Below are 18,900 nucleotides of genomic sequence, written 5' to 3' on the forward strand. Positions count from 1 at the left end.
AATGTCAGGATTGCCAGGGAGGGTGGCAGAGAAGCGGAGGAGGGTGGCGGAGCTCCGAGAGGGTGGCGGAGGGTGGAGACATTCCGGTGGCTGGAGCCAGAACTCGAAGGCATGGAGTTTACGTCCTCCCAAAAAATGGCATGTTATAAACTTCACGAATATCCATAAATGACGTGTTACAAACTGCAAAAGCTCAAACCTATGGAGTTTATCCTCTTTCAAGGAATGAAAAGCATAAAACAATGGTAAATGACAAATTGGCAAATACTCCACAGTCGCTACATTTTTCAGTGTACATGCACCTTACAAAAGATATGTATTGCACAAATTAACATATTAGGTGCAAAATTCAAATTCAAATTCTCTACATTTCCTTTTCAAGACTGTAAGCCCTACCTTCAAACTCCTTGAAGCTTCAGTGATTCGCACATCAAAATATTTTGCAAGATCCTTCAGTGCAATGTTGGCAACACGCTGGGTGGGTGCTCGGTGGATTTGCCTATTCTCATCTTTCTCCTCACTTGATGCCCTTCTCTTCTTACCTTTTACACCAGCACTACTGGGAAGGTCCACATTAGTTTTCTTACAGCATAACATTGATGAATCCTCAGAAGCATCATTCTTTGAACTCTGTGGTGCATGGCTGCATTCAATTGACTGGAAGACTGCCATGTCTGCTATACTTAGACTTGACTTCTGATCAGCAGTGTGGTTTTCCTTTTCAAGGTATCTTGAATTATTGCAAGTGATTGAGCTTACTTCATTTGGGTGACAAGATGAACACCCTGCCACACAAATAAGATAAACGCAAGCATTATACTTGTCTGTGATTCTGAGCCACTACAAATAAGTCAATGACCAGACATTTGCAGTACTAATGTCAAGTGTCCCTGTCCTTCATAAACTACAACGGTTTGGATCCTTTAATTTGATGACTGCTAGGTGTATCTTCATAAAATTAAAGAGTAAAATGTAAGCAACAGGAAAAGAATAGCAGCATACCTTTCAGGTATGAGGTGATTGGTTGCCTGGGGTTAGGGATAGAATTAGGGTTATCTTCTTTGCAGATGTTTCTGATGCCATAAGACTCATCGATCTGATCGATGCGCAGAGTACATTCAACAACAATGGGGGACCTACTGACTGCATCATCAATACAGTCCAGCACAGTTGTTAAGCCAGGAATAGCAGGCCAAAAACTCTCAATGCTAAGGAAACTGGACTGCGTGTCAGCTAATGCACAGTTTAATATTTTCTCGCCCATTTTTTTCTGAGGGTGAGAAGAATCTACCGCTTGTCCGTATCTTGCAACGCGATCGAGGTCAATTGCTAGTTCTGGTATGGCATTCAGCGCAGGGTTTCTGCATGGATACGAATGCAGCTCCACTCAAATTTATAGCGAAAACCTAGATATATATACAGACATATATTAATCATTAATTGATTAAGTCTAGGCTATTTATAATTTTCTAACAAAGCTGTGCAATGCCCACCTGGCTAGGTTTAGAATATTGGGAATTATGAAGTTGCCAGGGCTGAATACAAATCCAAAGTCCGCACTCTTCTCCTTCCTTCAGATTCGCCATGAACTCCTGTGCCTTCTCCTTTCCACAAGCATGAACAAGTGGAATATTGTCACGGCATATCTGCTTATAGGAGCTGGGGCAGAACATAAACTCTCGTTGAACAGCGGAAACGGTGCCATCTCCCAGTTGATACAGATGAATACTCTTGATAAGCTCTGAATTGAAATTAAAAAGACCCAAATATCAAGTGACTGAATTTTCAATAAAATTAAAGTAAGAAATAACCAAATGAATTCATTGGGTACCTTCGTTCAGCAAATTCTGAAACACTGCCAAAGCACAGAGATGGAGATGAGAGCGAGAGTTCTCGGAGGGCGAGTAAGACTCCATGGCCATGAAATGCAGGAAAAACTAAGGAAATGATGAGGCTGATGATGATGAAGAAATTTGGTCCACCAGAAAGAAAAAGAAATGGAGTGATTCTCCGGGTCAAGAATTATGCATTGCAATCTTGGCGATTATGCAACAGGGTAATACCAGCGCGCGGGTGACAATTCGAATGGAACCGGAATAAGGAGCTCCCGAACAATACACCGCGGCTGCAATAGCTAGTCTGCTCCTGCGATCCGAATCCGATATCTTGTCAGGCCCTGGCAGGGAATGTCAGGATTGCCAGGGAGGGTGGCGGAGAAGCGGAGAAGGAGGGTGGCGGAGCTCCGAGAGGGTGGTGGAGGGTGAAGACATTCCCGGTGGCCGGAGCCGGACGATTTTCCGGCCGGTGCCGGAAAACGGGCCATTCTACCGCCTAGGTAGACTACTCCTTTGTTAACTTCCTCAACACTTTGGCTTAATTTCATGCTATGACATGTTTGAAGATCTTAAACAATAAGCTAAGTTTTCGAATCATAGCGAAGATCTTTGAACAGTGGGCTAAGTTGATATTTTCAAAGTGGAGAATGCAAAGATTGAGATTGTGACACTATCCCTGCGTTTGATCAGAATTTATACGTGCATAATCAACTGGGTATTATCTACTAAATCATGAAAGTTGCAGAGAAGTACTATGAATGTCTACATTGGATCATAAAATAGGGAAGAAACTCAGGCTTCCCTTTACAGTCAAAGAACTCAAGCAGAATTTATGTTTACATAGTCATCTGGGTTTGATCTACAACATCATTAAAGTTGCAGAGAAGTACCATGAATGTCTACATTGGATCATTAGACAGGGAAGAAGCTCAAGCTCTGTTGACAGTCGAAGAACGACTTCCACCAACGGATTGCTTTATTCTATGGGTGATCAACCATATAGTGTAACAGGAAGACCAAAACCATGGGTTTTCCATTTAATTCGTTTTCAAGATACAAAGAGTAAATAAGCTGAGCTGCAGCCAAAACTAATAATGGTTGTTATACAATATTGTGACAGGCATTCAATGATACTGCTACTGCAACTTGGTGCCCCAATTAACACGGTGGGGACATCACAATCCCTCAGCCTGAAATTGCTTTAGTTGTTCAATATTTACAGCATGCACCACTTATAAAGATCGGAATGATATACACACCCGATGCTGTCAGATTGAGATTGTTGATGCACAATTTTTAACACCAAAACTAAATTGTAGGAAATTCTAGGATGGAGTTCCAGCTCTTTATTTGAGTCCATTGCAAAATCACACATCATCAAACATCAAGCAATTTTCAAAAACCTAGTTTTACAAACTATACTTGGACATGACAAATACACGTCGCACTGCAACTATGCTCTAATATTATCAACGCCTCCAACTGATTCAGAATATAGCATAACCATTCTGAATCACAAAAGCAACCTCTAAATGAAACTCCTCTGCTCAGTTCTAATTGGAGACATAAAGATGGATCAAGTTTAAGGAACAACATGAGATACCTTCATTTTGTCTATCCAATATGCCAGAGACGTTTCTGTATTTCGAAACCCAAAGAAACCATACTCTTTATTCTTATTCATGCTATGTACCAATTCCATGGGAAGATTTAATATCATATCTGCAAGCCACCAATTTCCCATTTCCTGAAATTTTGTTGGGTGCAGCTTATTTTCTCTGACAATTGCATCCCAGACTGGACCTTTGTCTTTCATAGCCTCAACCAGACTAAAGCCTTCACTTTTGTATGGTAATGGCTCCAGATCAAATTTTTCTGCTATGATTCCCCACAGGTGTTTCCATTTAGACACATCTCCATTACTACAATTAAAAGCCTGGTTCTTGGCATAGGCGTCTGTGGCAGCCCAAATTTCTTGCTCTGCAATCAAATCTGCATCAGATATATCCATAAACTGTTCCCATGTAATTCTGTTTCCTGGGTATTTGAAAGGCAGCCCTTCATGTTTGCAAATGGCAGCATAAACACAGAGTGTGCATACAACATTCATTAAGCTCGAAGGAGAAAAGCCAAATATGATTGAGGGACGATGAATAGACCATGTTAATCCCTCTTTCTTCTTGGCAGCCTCAAAAACAATATCCTCCAGAGTGTAATAAAAATTGGGCACAGGTAACCTAGGAAGCTCTTCATGATAAGGTGTCTCGTTCGGCTCAAAAGAGCGATTCCTGGCCACTGTATCAGATGGACCCACGTAGTGTTTTGCCCCAGTCTGAAGACAGATGTGCTGTAAATTCTCGGCATTGGGCAGCAATGCATCTAACACATTACTCAACATTTTTCCATTGTCCTCACAGTGCTGCTCCTCTGTTTCCCTGCTCACCCAAACAACCCAGAAGAGATGGGTTACATCCTTCAATGGTGAAATCTTTTCTAAAGTAAGTTCTCTATCCAGAACATCGCATTGAATGTATTGTACTGGAGTATCTGGTGACCAATCTGGCTTAGGCCTCCTAGCAACTCCATAAATTTTCCAAGGTCCACCAGGAGTGTCAGGCATAGGCAAGATTTCTGCCAAGCTATTGCCCACAATTCCTGTTACCCCTATAACCAGCGCAACTCTCTGTTGTTTCCCCGATTTGTCTTCAGAACCTTCAGCTTTGGTATCACATTTTCTCTGCATTGAAATAGGTAAGAGTTACCCGAAAAGCAAGTGCAACAATACAATATAATAAAGCAACAGGGAAATACCAAAAGCAGCGAAGTTACCCTTTAACCCATCTAAACACAGGAAAGTTGGTAAGCTCAAGTGTGCAAACTCTGAAGCTCAAGATACTTTTTACAAATTCTAATATTTAATAAATGCGCAATTTGTCCGGACTCGGAAGGAAAGGAAAAAGTACCTTGCTTGAGCTAATTTTGGCCAGCAATACCAAATGCAGCAGAGTTACCCTTTAACCAATCTCGGATTTTGGATTATGGATATACAGTAAGCTCGGATTTTGGATATACAGTGATCTAGGCTGTTTTTTTTTTAAATATTCCTTAATGCGAAATACTTCAAAAATATTTTTATTAAAAATCACCCGTTAAATTCCCTACCCATAAGATGATATATTACACACTTTGAAAATATAATCCTGCAAACTTACTCCCAAATAAGAAAAACCAACAGAAAAAAACCTGAAAAATATCCATGCTATTAAAAGAAATTCACACACTTACAAGAATTGATTTCGCAGTGACTAGGAACTCATTTCTCATGACAGGGCTGAAATAAATTGAAATAGAATTAGGTTAACAGCCACATACCCCGCCATTGCCAAGGGAACCTGCCTGCCTGGAATACCAGCTCATTGTTATACGCTACACGCTAATCCAAACACCAATCTGCGAAATCAGACATCAAAGCGAAGTTCAGAGAGCTATGCATCCAAAATTCGTGTTAATTAAATCTTGCCCGCCAAACTCATTCGGCCATCCTATAGTCTATCAGTTGCAGTACCAGAAGACCATGTTAGTGGATTCTACCCAATCAATGAAATTTCCACACTATCAGAATGAGTGTGAGATACGATTACCAGATGAATCAGCGTTGTGGTTCAGAAATGGAGGCAGCTGACCAGGGTTTCCTGATTAGGTTTCTGCAACAAATATTGCGTTAGGGATGTTCGGGAATTTCTGCAACAAATACTGCGTCAGAAATGTTCAGGAATTTTCTGCAACAAATACTGCGTTAGGGATGCTCACATATTTGGTTAAAGGAGACCAGAGACGAGGATTTATAAACTTTCTACACGTCAGGGAGGACGTAAGATGACCAATAGATTTAGATTTCTACGGACACTGAGTAGATTCCTCCATGTTTTCCATGTTTACCATTGTGGTGGGGGACTGTGGAATATTTTTTCCAGTAAGAGAAAAGCACGTGTTTTTATATATATAAAAGAAACAGTAAATATAAACTAATGGCTAATGTCACTATTGTCATCTATACATTAAATACCCAGAGGTAGTATTAAACAAAAATTTTGTCAACTATACATTTGATAACGAGAAGCAATATTAAACAAAATAAAATGTATCAAATATTGTTCTAACAAAAATGAAATCATCCATATGTCTGCTTGTAACATATACTGTGCATATATAAAAACAACAAAAAACCGATCTCAAAGCCGCCCTTTGGATAATGCAGATGAACCCAAATATTAGTTGTGATAATTTCATCCAAAAGTTGTTGTTTCATCGTCTACTGTGTTGTCACTCAACTTATTTTTATAGGTACTTTGTCTAATGCATTTTATAGTCCTATTTTAGACATGCTATTTTTATTTTAGTTAAATTCCAATCCAATAAGTTGAATGGTTGAGTTTCTGAGAGAAACCCAAAGATTCTCAATCTGTCTGACGCAACCATTTAGCATTGGTTGATATATTTTTGTGTTACCCCGTACATGTTCATTGATAGTCCGTGAGTCTCCATATATGTGGATGGAGGGAATGTCTAGGTAAGATGAAAATGGAGGGAACGTCTAGGTAAGATGAAAACCAAAAGAGGCCCCATAGGGCCATATTCAGCCTTCATATTTGTGCCCTACCAGCACCCGAGTGAACCCAATATTCTTGTTCCTTTGATATAATGATCCAAAAACCACATCCACAAATGCCCCTTTGTGCTGCTCCATCAAAGAAACCGGCTGGGTAGTCATTCCTAGGGCTTGTCTTCTTGCTTACAATCTTCTTAAGGCCACTGTGGTGTTCATTTTCATAGGTATACCATCCAACAATTCAATCCATCACCTGTGTATCATTTTCCTTATAGTTCTCAAAAATAATTCTATTGGGCCATCTCCATATTTCAGGGTTTACAGCCACATATTTTGTTCCATATGGCTCCATTGGTTGGGGTATTCTCAAGAGGTCACATTGTTGTTAGTGAAACAAAAATTCCAACATGATTTTGAAAAAAATTGGCAGAATTTTTTTAAATTTTAGTTGTTAAGCTTTTAAAATTTTGAATGTTTTAAGATATTTTTTTTTTTATCTTGATAAACAGTGCTGAATCTCTTTCTGCCATCAAAACAAATTTAAACACTTCCACATTCACATTTAAAAAAAAATAAATTCACCAAATTCCAAAGCTATCTAAATTCCTGCACCACTTTAACTTTTATCTTTTATGATGGAATATTTTAACATGAACATGTCCAAATACATTGAATGTAACACCAAGAAATAAAAACTGTACACAATCTGATCACGAAGTAGAAAAATGTTTTGCATCGATGTCATTATACGCCATGTGTTACGGTTTTTTAGAGAAAAAGAAAGGCAATCCTTGACCAGCCTACAGAATCCTCATGCTTAAGCACCGTCTAACAAACCTGCCTGTAACGTTGCTTTTTTTTTTCACTTTATCAACTTATCAACACATGATACCGATCTACAGAAAGCTGGATCAATCTGTAAGACACCTACCTTCCTGTAACGATGATTATTTATCACTTCTATCATCTTATATATTTAACTTTCTGTATCAATCTGTAAGACACCTACTTACGTGTAACGTTGATTATTTATCGCTTCTATCATCTTATATATTTAATCGCCTTTGAATTTTGTGCCCTATTCTTAGTATTTTAATAATAATATGGTGGAGTGTAATTCTTGATACAATTAAAATAGTTTTTAAATTAGTGTATGAGTGAGATATTTTATTTTTAATATATTTTATAACTAGCAATTATACTAGATGTTGTAAAGGAACTGTCTTAAGCCAGTGGCATATAGAAGAAAAGCATAGATGAAGGGAGATGTGATATGTTATGTGATTTAAATATTGTTTATTTTGGAAGCATTTCCTTTGCAATATAATTTACTACCTCTAAAAACATGTAATAAATTAATTTAACTTTGCAAGAGGTTTGATTTAATTGGATAAATTTTTGCACTTCTCAACAAAAAGACATGGCACAAGATGTTTTGTGAGCTACTAAAATACAAGCCTAGATGGCCCACAGTTGAAGCAACATTTCATGTTCAACCCCAAAACAATGAAGCAATCTTCATCCGATAGGAAAAGAAAATTTGAAGGCATTTGACTAATCACCATCTTTTACTTGAAAAAAATCTGACTCTACAAACAATATGATATGACAAATCTGCCAATCCGCCACCAACAGTGCAAAAAAATCCCATGTGCCATTCGACATGCATCTAGTACAAAAAAACACAAGAAATATCTCACAAGTGATGTCATTCTTTGTCACTTGAAGCATTGTTGTCTCACATGAGGCATGTGCTCTGTGACCCTGTTATATGATAGGTCTAGTTGTCATAACTTCACACATTTCCTCACGGGTATACTACCTGATCACATGTTTACTCCATATGAGGACTCTACTTTTGGGTGCAATGAATTCATTGTGCCAGAAGTTCCTCATAGAGATCCATTATTACCCACAAGGTTTCTTATGATCCCCAATATCCCTATTGGAGGTGAGTAGCTTATTTACCCCACCATTGAAAAATTGGATCTCACATGAGGTTGCTACCAATTTCAACTATATATGAGAGTCTGAAGAAATTGCATAGAACTTAGATGAGATGTGCAGTGGGCTTCTGACTTTCCCTTTGTCTTTAAGTGTGAAGATATCATCATATGGCTTGAACTTTCTTCTTCAATGCTAAAATTGGGATCTCATTTGATGTTACCAGTCTAGAATTGAAGCCTTGAAAAGGTTTAAAAATCTTTCAGGTCTACAACCTTCTGAAAAAGAAAGTGTCTCTTTTAGGATTCAGAGGCCTCAAGCTAACTTGATGGTGTTGGTGTGTTCTATGTGAGTGTGTTGACACCTAATCTTTGGGATTAGGAAATTCATGTAAATAATGTAAATAGAAAATAAGGAGATTAAGAATATGAAGAGACACTGGGAGGTGAAGCCCAAGAGTCTCTCCCTCCATGTATATATCCATGAGAAATCTTAATGCAAAAACACAATTCGCATTGTGGAGTTACCTCCTGGCCTGACATGGTATCAGAGCCAACTCCATTTTTAGCTTTTCTGCCCTTGTAACTCCCTTCTTCTACTTCTGCAGCCTGCGGGGAATGGTTCTGCCCTTATGTCTATTGAGGTACCATTTACTTTTGTTACACGAATTTTCTTGTTATAGATATTTAGCATGTGTTGTGATTATTCAAGAATCATTTGTGTGGGTGTGGAATTCAGTCGAAACTGCTGAGATGGTTTGTGATTTTTTCTCGAATTGTTAAGCATTGAGATAAACCACTGTAATGTGTTCTCCCTCACTATGCAATCGACTCCTATAGTGTTTTCTAGGTCGTTCTCGTGCAAGATTACAGACTTTGGTTTATGAATTTTGTAAGTTTATGAGTACTATATACTGGGTATTCAAGTTCAATTATTGGCATACACAGTGTTTGTCCTCGACTGTGCTCCTCACAACGGTTTCTCCTTCCAATAGTGTTGTGTTCTCTCGACATACCACACTCGAAATTCGCTACCTCGCCGCATAGGTGACTCCTCACCTCACTCCCACAACACCCTCGACCATCACAACCTTTGTTCGAGTCACTGCAGCGAACCATACCATAGTCAGTTGGCATCCAGCAGTGATACCTCCCACACACTTGTCCCAAGATCAACCTCGGGATTCCCTACACTGTACACAATCTCCACGGGTCACCCATCGTGGCTCCTCGTTACCACCAAACCCAACTCCTCCCCTCCACCCTCCTACTCACATTTTCAACAGTTGCTCAGAGCCTCGTCCTCTCGAACCTCTCCCTCGAGCCTGGGTCACTCGGTTGCAATTGCTCATTATAACACATTGCTCCCCTAGTCGACTCCCATACAATGCTCCCACCACACTGATAATACCAAATCCCAATTCAACCTCCCCCACATACAACCTCCCCCATATACAACCTCCCCTAAGTAATACCTCTTTCCTATATATCAGAGTGCAATTTTTACTATTTTTACACCAGAAGTGCATTTTTTGCCACTAGAACTGCATATTTTTTCCACCAGAAGTACAATTTTTTATATATATTGGAAGAAGAGTACATTTTTAATGCATTCATTGATATCTATTGTTGGAGTAGTTCTCCCGGGAAAAGAGAACTATCCTAATTGGTCAAGGAAGATAAAACAAACTCTCATTTTCAATGAGTTGTGGAAAGGAGTTTCTATAGGAGAAGGAGATAATGAACCTGCAAAGGCCACCTTGGATAAGAAGATTACCATTTTGGAAAACAAGAACAAAAAGGCCTGTGCCTTGATTGCATCATCTGTAAATGAAGAGGTGAGTTGTCATATTTCACCATTTTCAAATTCTTTTGAAGCCTTACATAAGTTGAAGGAACTTTATGACGCACTCTCTAAACTTGAAGTTGTCCAAATGATGATTAAACTATTCAGTCTTGAATTGAAAAATGATGATCCTCTTGATTTAGCATCAAAAGTAAGATCTATTATGCATGATATCAAGACCACTGGTGTTCAAATAAACATTCCTCTTATAGCTTATGTCAATGCACTATATCCCACTTATTCAAATTATCTTGAGTCATTGCAAACAAGTGAAACCTCAAGGAGATTACCTTTGCCTCCCTTGAGAAGAAGTTTGCTGAGAGAGAGAAGGTTTTTGGGAAGAAGACAACTCCTCAGTCTTATGAAGAAGTTGTGTGTCTTGAACATAAAGAAAAGAATCATACTCAAGATTCTTCTAGAGGAAGAGGTGGTCGAAGAGGTAAAGGAAGAAGAAATTTTAGAGCCAAGTGTGGCAGACAGTTTCAAGGAGAAAACTCTTATCTTCATTACATACATTTCAACATAGATGGACATGATGCATCCACATGTAAGTTGCTTTAGGAGAGAATTGAGTAGGAAATAAATGAGGCCAAAGGTAAAAACCATGACAAAGAGAAAGGTAAAACACTTGAATCTGCTCATTATGTTGTGGCACATTGTAATATTGGAATAACTGAAGACTTGTTTAATGATTCACTTGCTTCTTGGAAAAATGATTGGTTACTTGATTCATGAGTAACTTTCCACATGACTTTTAGAAGATATTGTTTTGAAGAATTTATTGAAATTGTTGATGGAGCAATATACTTTGCAGAAAAGTCAAAACTCAAGCCATCGGGGCTTGGCACCATCAGGCTCAACTTGTTTGGTCTTCAAGACTTTCTTCTACATGATGTTCTATACCTCCTGGAGCTGAGGAGAAACTTGTTGTCCTTGGTCCACATCCGCGAGCAAGGACACTCCACTCATATGTTTGATGGAAAGGTTGAGTTCAGAAAAGCATCAAATTGCTGACTTGTCATGACGGGGATAGAAGAAGAAATACTTCTGAAGCTGCAAGGTACCTCTACTCGTGCACAAAAATTCTCATATAGTTCTCATTATGATGAAGTTACATTTCCATCAAGTTTTATATGGCATGCTAGATTTGGACACTTGAATTAGGACAACCTTCGTAGGTTGAAGAAAAGTGTTGTTACTGGTTTGCCTACAATTCGTAGGAAACTTAAGCAATGTGATGCTTGTATTCTAGGAAAGCATAACAAACAATGTTTTCATGATTCACATTCCAAAGCACATAGAAAACTTGAACTCATTCATTCAAATTTATGTGGCCCAATGCTTGTTCCTTCTACAAATGGAAATAAATATATGATGACATTTATTGATGACTACACCAAAATGTGTTGGGTTTATTTATTGAAGAACAAATCTGATGCTTTTCAAAAATTCAAGAAATTTTATGCATGGATTGAAAATAATGCACAATCTCATATTGGCTCTATTTGCACTGATAATGGAAAATAATACACTTCAAATGAATTTGAAAACTATCTTCACCGGCATGGGATCAAACATCAAACAAATGCGCCATATAACCCCAACATAATGGAGTAGCTGAAAGAATTAACAGGACAATCTTAATATGGCACATTCCATGATGTTTTTCAAGCATGTAAAATTGATGTTTTTGGCTAATGCAATTCTACGTGTTGTGTATATAAAGAATTGGTGTCCTAATGCTATTAGAAACAAGATTCCTTAGGAAATGTCACAGGGGCTTCACTGGGGGAGCAATACCATACCACGTGGGTTCGTATTAGGGGATATATATTGAGGAAAAAATGGCATAATATATTGGGGGATATATAGGGGGTAAAGGGATTTTATATTGGTAGGTATAAAAGACGGAGCTCAAAGTCAATGAAAAAATATAAAGGGGTATAAAAAATGTTAATGAAAAAATGAATACCCACAATATCTAGTGGAATTAGGGGTTTTTTAAATTGGGAAGGCGTATTGGGTTTGTATTGGTAGGGTGTTAAATAATGTGATTGTTAGGGGTATTTTCCAATATGTAGTCAAATTAGGGGTATTGTTTAATATGCCATGAACGCACGTGATAAGTCAAAGGTTCATTGAGTGAAGCCCCTGTGTGAAATGTGGTATGGCCACATTCCTTCGATAAAGCATGTCAAGGTCTTCGGTTCCACCTGTTATGCCTTGATACCTTTAAAGGAACAAAGAAACAAACTTGGTGCAAGGAGTCATAAGTGTATCTTCTTGGGGTATTAAAATACCTCCAACGCATATCGTCTCTATGATGAAGTTAATAAGAAGTTTGTTGTATCTATAGATGCGATCTTTCTTGAATCTTCCAAGGCTCACAATGTTGTTGAGCGATAACTTGATCGCTTAGATAGAGTTAGACATGCAAAGTGATTTCAAGAATTTGATAATCAAATTTCACATCTTGAAGGGGCGATTCCTATACTAGATCAATATGGGGAATCTTCTTCTGAAGCACTCTCTCCCCAACATAAAGCTTCAGCCACTGATGACAATTTGAGTGATGTGATTGAATGAATTGGTAGAGTCAATCTTGATTTAGTCCCAACTCAGTCAACTAAGCAGCCTACACCATCTTAGAAATTTCCTCCAAAATGTTTGACAAAGACACTTGAAAGTGTTCATCCTAATGAGGTTGAAAAGACTGGAACATGAAATTCAACCAGGCAAACTGGAGGTGATGCAGACAATTTTGATTCACCTATTGATATGGATGTTTCTTATGATTTTGAACTAAATCTGTCCTCATATTTTGAACCAACTTCCTTCAAAGAACTCGCTTCTCATAATGAATGGAAAGAAGCGACGAAAAAAGAGTATGATGCCTTGATAAGTAATGACACATGGAAGTTGGTTGATCCTCTATTGGGAACCAAACCAATTTTCTGCAAGTGGGTCTACAAGAACAAGTATAAAGTTGATGGCTCACTTGACAAGCACAAATTGAGGCTTGTGGAGAAAGGTTTCATACAGAAGGTAGGGGTCCATTACGAGGATAATTTTCCCCCATAGCAAAATGGGCTACCATCTCGACGCTCTTTGCCTTGGCAGCTTAGAACGGTTGGAAAGTCTATCAAATGGATGTAAAAACTGCTTTCTTGAACGGAGATCTGAAAGAGAATGCTTTTATGTCCCATCCAAAAGGATTTGTTGTGAAGGGCCAAGAACACAAAGTATGAAAGCTTGTGAAATCCTTGTATGGCCTCAAGCAAGCACCACAAGCCTAGTATGAAAAGTTAACTGAGCATCTTCTAAAACTCAACTTCAAACATTATGATCTTGATGATGTAACTTTGTTTTTCAAGAAAGTTTTCAAAACAATTGTATATCTTGTGGTGTCTGTAGATGATCTTTTGATGACAAGGAACAATGAGAGCTACATTGCATCCATAAAAAGGGAATTGAGGAAAGGTTTTGAAATGACTGACTTGGGCTATGTTCACTACTATATTGGTATTGAAGTAACTCAACATCCGAAGTTTATATTCCTCCCTTAGAATAAGTACATTGTAGATATGTTGAACAGGTTTGGCATGCGTGAGTGCAATACTTTGACTACTCCAATGGAACAAAACTCTAAGCTCACATCCATTGAAGGAAAATAATTTGAGGATGCAACAAAGTATAGATAAATTGTAGGAAGTCTCAACTACTTGACTACTACCAGATTGAAAATTTAATTTTTTGTTGGAATCCTCTTCGAGTTTATGCAAAAGCCTTGTGGGAGACATTGGTCTGCTGCAAAAAGAGTTCTATGGTACTTAAAGGGAACTCAATACTTTGGACTCAAGTATACAGAGGTGGTCGGCTTCATCTTGATTGGATACTCTAATTCAGACTTTGATGTAGATAAAGAAACTGGGGTATCTACTTCAGGTTATGCTATGAGTCTTGGATCGGGAGTTGTCTCTTGTAGGTCATGCAAACAATAAATTCTAGCAGATTCCAAAACAGAGGAAGAATATGTGGCAGCAACTAAAGCAACAAAGGAAATTATGTGGCTCGGGAAAATTCTGGAAGATTTGCAGGTTAAACAAATCTTCCAGAATTATCCAATCATTTTGTAAGTCTGATATGTATCGCTCCCATATTACATTTACACCAGAAAGACCCAATTCGCAACACCTTTCCATATGGGGTAGAGTTGCATCAAATCATAATCTGCTAAGCTATGATATAAGAGAAATATACCCTTGTCATGTAGTAGTTTGATGACCTGTGACAGACTAAGTGTAATCGCCACACATTCCTTGGATGAGATCAATCCTTACTTTAACCTTTGTACCAAATCCAATCTCCCAATGAAGATTTCCAAATAGCCATTGTTTGATCTTCATAAAACTATTCTAGATATATGAACCATTTCTTTTAAGAACCTGTCTAGCACTAAACCACTCCAAAAAAGACAAAATTTTCATATATTTTTCCTTTACGATTGCATGCCAAATACCGCTTCCAGATATTGTTCGCTAAAAGCTCTTTATGAGGAGAGCCCATATGAAAATATTGATATCTTTTAAGCCTCATCCACCAAAGTCCTTCAGCTTTGTAATTTCACTCAAATGGAACATATGAAGCTTTTTTCTTCCCTTCGCCCTAGGCCAAAGGAAATTTTCTATAATGGTTTTGATTTTCTAAATGATTTTACTAGGTAACATGTATAAATGCATCCAATAATATGACAATCTGCAATTAAAAGTGTTTGTAAGTCATCACCAATCCATTTCCATTATATTTCTATTTACTCGTGATTTAATGAAAAATGACCATATACACATTTAGATTTTTTATTTATTTTGGCATATTTTTCTATTTAATTATGGGTTATTAAAGAAAGAAAGTCACATGAATTAAAATATCAAAGTTTAAATCTAAATAAGATAATTTATTAAAAACCATTTTTTAAGTTAGAAGAGTATTTTAAATATTTTATTATTATAATTTTAATTAATTTTATTTAAAAAATAATTTAAATATATAAAAAATAAAAATAAAATATTAATAATTAAAATTATACTTCAATAAATAATTTTTTAAAGGCTAAAATCCAATTTAATAGTGCAAACAACAATTATTATTTTTTTAAATCTACATAATTTAAGACGTAGTCTAACTTGTAGATGAAATAGCTTTTTTTCACAGAATTCACTAAAATCTGCCAATATAATTTTAAGAATTTTTGTTGTTTAAAATGCATTTTTAAATGCATAAATAAATTCAGTGCCACTAAAACCATTGTAGCACTCAAATTATGCAGATTAAATAGTTTAAACTCAAGTTTTTAAAATCTCTATCATTATGATTAAAATTAAACAGAAAAAATATATTGAAAAAATCCATTTCATAAAACTACACTTACAATTTAATAATAAAACTTATTTTACAAAAATGTGAAACTTACTTATATGACAGTTGGCGTCTTATAATTATAATTCATAGAAATATAATTGCACGGGGATTGAAGAGGAATATTAAACCGATACTAATTTCAACTCACGTTTCATGCAGATTAGCGGATTTTATTTATTTATTTTTAAGTCAATGAAACAAATTTAATTTATTTTTAGGTCAATGAAACTAAATTTTAATGAAATCTATTCTTATTTCAACTCACCGTTACTTATTTCAACGCGCGATATTTATTTATTTTTTTGAAGGCAACAAAACAAATTTAATGATAAAAATATATTTTTCATCGGAAGAACAAAATATTTTTTTCATGTTTACAAAGTTAAAGATAATTTATAAAATTAATTTTTTAATAATAAAAATAAAACTAACGAATAAAAGATACTCAAATAATTACAAAGATCCAAATTACAAAGATGCTCTCTCGAGAACTTTCCAATCACATAAGAATTCGACGGGTAGTTTTTAATTATAGAACAACTAAATAAAGCATATTTAGTTTGCAGAATGAATAATTATATAACAATGTATTATAATATTGACCTTCTTCTAGAGGATGACAACGGTGAGTGAGATAGTTTAACTACTATATCTTGACAATTTAAGAGGATGACAAGGGTGAGTGAGATAGTCTAACTACTATATTTTTTACAATTTAAGAGGATGACAAGGGTGAGTGAGATAGTCTAACCACTGTGTTTTTGACAACGTAATTAGTATTGCAACAAAGATTTTGACACTGAGATCTAATATGGTTGTACGTGGGGCACTCTAAGAGGAAGTGATTTTTATCCTCGATGGTCGTATTCTCACAGAGATGGCAGAACCTTTCCATCCATGGTGTTTTAGGAACTGCCCAACGACTCCTTTCACTATGGAGCTCATGAGAGTTTGTTCTAATCTTGGCTATATTAATTTTCTTCTTCGAGCTAGTTAAAACAGAGAGATACTTTTGATCTTCTAGGGTGGGGTTGATGACCTCTTTTATGGAGCTCATGAGAGTTCGTTCTAATCTTGGCTATATTAATTTTCTTCTTCGACCTAGTTAAAATAGAGAGATACTTTTGATCTTCTATGGTGGGGTTGATGACCTCCTTATAATATCTTAATTTTCTTTTAGCTACTAAATCTTTCTCACACCCTATAGCTCGCTTACCTTCACTTTCAAGCCATATGCTCAACTTCCTTTCCAAAATAATACCATTTAACTTGGCTAGGAGAGGGTTGATCATACTTATCCGACAATTAGAAGGGTTATTTATATCCCCACTTTTAAAAATAGGGATAATGAGGCTTTGAGTCCATGGTTTAGGGAACCCTTGCTTGACCGCTTGATTGAAAAGCTTGTGAATGTGGGGGATGAGGACATGACCTCCAATTTTTAAGATTTTTGCCTGGTAACCTTCAATGTCAGCTTTCCCATTAGCCAAGCGATTAACCCCAAAATCAATGTCTTCTAATGAGAAAAATTCTTTTGTTGTGAGCAGGGTTTCAAAGTTATCTATGACATTTGGAGATTCATAAAGCTTTTCAAAATAGGAATTCCAATCGTGTAAAGCAATCTTATTATTATCTTTAGTTTTCCTAGTTAGAATCTGCCTCCAAAATTTCTTAGGAGCTACCTTAGAGAGATGTAAGAGATTCTCTTGTCTTTTACGAATATACTGCCTTTTTTTCCTTTTAGTTAGGGCTTTGTATATTTTTATCTTGACAATTTTAAGAGATTCATCAACAACTTCCTTAATTGCTCTCCTAGTTTTCTTCTAATTTTGATTTTTTTTCTTTTTTTCTTTAAGATTTTCCTTTTTTTAATTAATTTATATTTTCAATTTCTTGTTTTAAATATATGTTTTTATCACTTTTTACCAAACAAAAAAAAAAGAAAATAGAATTGTTGAATTTAAGCTTTTTGGATCCATATATAGTTTTTGAGAAGATTTCTTCGTGTTGAAATTTGGTACCGGAGGATAGGTGGTTCCCTAAGGCTTTGATCTTTGGCCTAGGGAAAAGTGTCCAAAAGAATTTAATTTTTCTCCTAAAGTGACTTTATAGTTTTTTATAAAGTCAAATCTAATTTAAAAGTGACTTTAAGTGATAAAGTTACTAAAGTCTAATTTTTAAGTGACTTTTATAAAGTCAATGAAAAATTAGAAAGGAAATGTGACTTTGGAAATAAATGACTAAGTAGGTCTTTATTAAAGTGGGGTGAATTAAAAAATAGAAAGTGAGATTAATCTTAGCCCCAAATCTCAATCTATTTCAGCTTTTGGATTTAGGGATCACCCAAAAGTCACTTAAGGTTGGATTAAAGGAGGAAAAGGTCATTAAGTCACTTAAGGTTGGATTAAAGGAGGAAAAGGTCATTCATTCTTTCATGAGCAGATTGAGAGAGGGAGAGCAAGAGAGCAAGAGAGATTTCTGAGCAGGGAGAAGAAGGAGACAGCGGCTTGGCACACATTCCAAGGCAGCAGTTGAGCAGATTTGTACAGCTGATTCAGCACACAGTGAAAAGCAGATTTTGGCACGATTTTCTAGAAATCCGTACAGCTAGTTTGCACAGAAATCGAGGAGTGGTTTGCACAGAAATCGAGGAGCGGTTTGCACAGAAATCGAGGACCAATTTGCTGTTTTTTTCAGCACGCAAATCAAGGTCTGTAGAGCACATTTATTGCAGCCGTACAACACATTTAATGCTGGCCGTACAACATCATTTAATGCTGAAAGTGGGCACGAAAGTCGAGGAGGCCGTACAACATTTATTGCTGTCCTGTTTGCTGTAATTTCCAGTTTGCTGTGAGGCATGGGAAAAGAGATAAGTTGTAAATTTGCTTGCTGATTTTTTGCTGAATATTTCTCACAGTAAAAAGACAATTTTCAGAAATAAAGAAGAGCTCTCGAACTGGTTTTCCCCAAGAGTTGTAGGGGGTTTTTTTAGGGTCACCTTGACAAAAAATCTATGTGTTTAAATGTGTTTGAATGGTTGTTTGTAACTGCTGAATTTTATTTATGCATTTTCCAGCATTCTGTAAAATTTCCAGAATTTGTGTTTTCAGCAAAAAATTATTTTTTCAGTATTAAATGTATGGATATGGGAATGGGCATTTAACTATATGGGAGAAATAAGGTGAAATTGAAAACCGGGGTGGGAAAACAGAAATTTCTACATGGTATCGGAGCTTGAGTGCTAAA

The 18,900-nt window shown here is 36.6% G+C and overlaps 1 protein-coding gene across 3 annotated transcripts; it reads right to left on the minus strand.

Annotated features, from left to right (window-relative positions):
• Window positions 1–1,003: 1,003 nt before the first annotated feature.
• On the minus strand, window positions 1,004–5,673 carry LOC149197744 ((S)-8-oxocitronellyl enol synthase CYC2-like). Of its 3 annotated transcripts, none has more exons than XM_089405938.1 (6): window positions 5,477–5,673; window positions 5,208–5,285; window positions 1,832–4,572; window positions 1,494–1,741; window positions 1,292–1,361; window positions 1,004–1,143 (listed from the first exon to the last, which is right to left on the minus strand). In XM_089405938.1, the coding sequence occupies exons 2-3, from the start codon at window positions 5,250–5,252 to the stop codon at window positions 3,418–3,420; spliced, it is 1,200 nt and encodes a 399-aa protein (XP_089262064.1). In that variant the 5' UTR covers window positions 5,253–5,285; window positions 5,477–5,673; the 3' UTR covers window positions 1,004–1,143; window positions 1,292–1,361; window positions 1,494–1,741; window positions 1,832–3,417. The 3 variants fall into 3 exon arrangements, with proteins under 3 accessions (XP_089262064.1, XP_089262063.1, XP_089262065.1); XM_089405937.1 differs by having other exon boundaries at window positions 1,292–1,406; XM_089405939.1 differs by lacking the exon at window positions 5,477–5,673 and having other exon boundaries at window positions 1,292–1,406; window positions 5,121–5,254.
• Between the last annotated feature and the right edge of the window lie 13,227 nt (window positions 5,674–18,900).

The sequence above is a fragment of the Pinus tabuliformis genome, chromosome 2_2 (genome assembly GCF_031772625.1).
Source record: "Pinus tabuliformis cultivar Carrire ecotype Pingquan chromosome 2_2, CPIR1, whole genome shotgun sequence".
NCBI classification, from domain to species: domain Eukaryota; kingdom Viridiplantae; phylum Streptophyta; class Pinopsida; order Pinales; family Pinaceae; genus Pinus; species Pinus tabuliformis.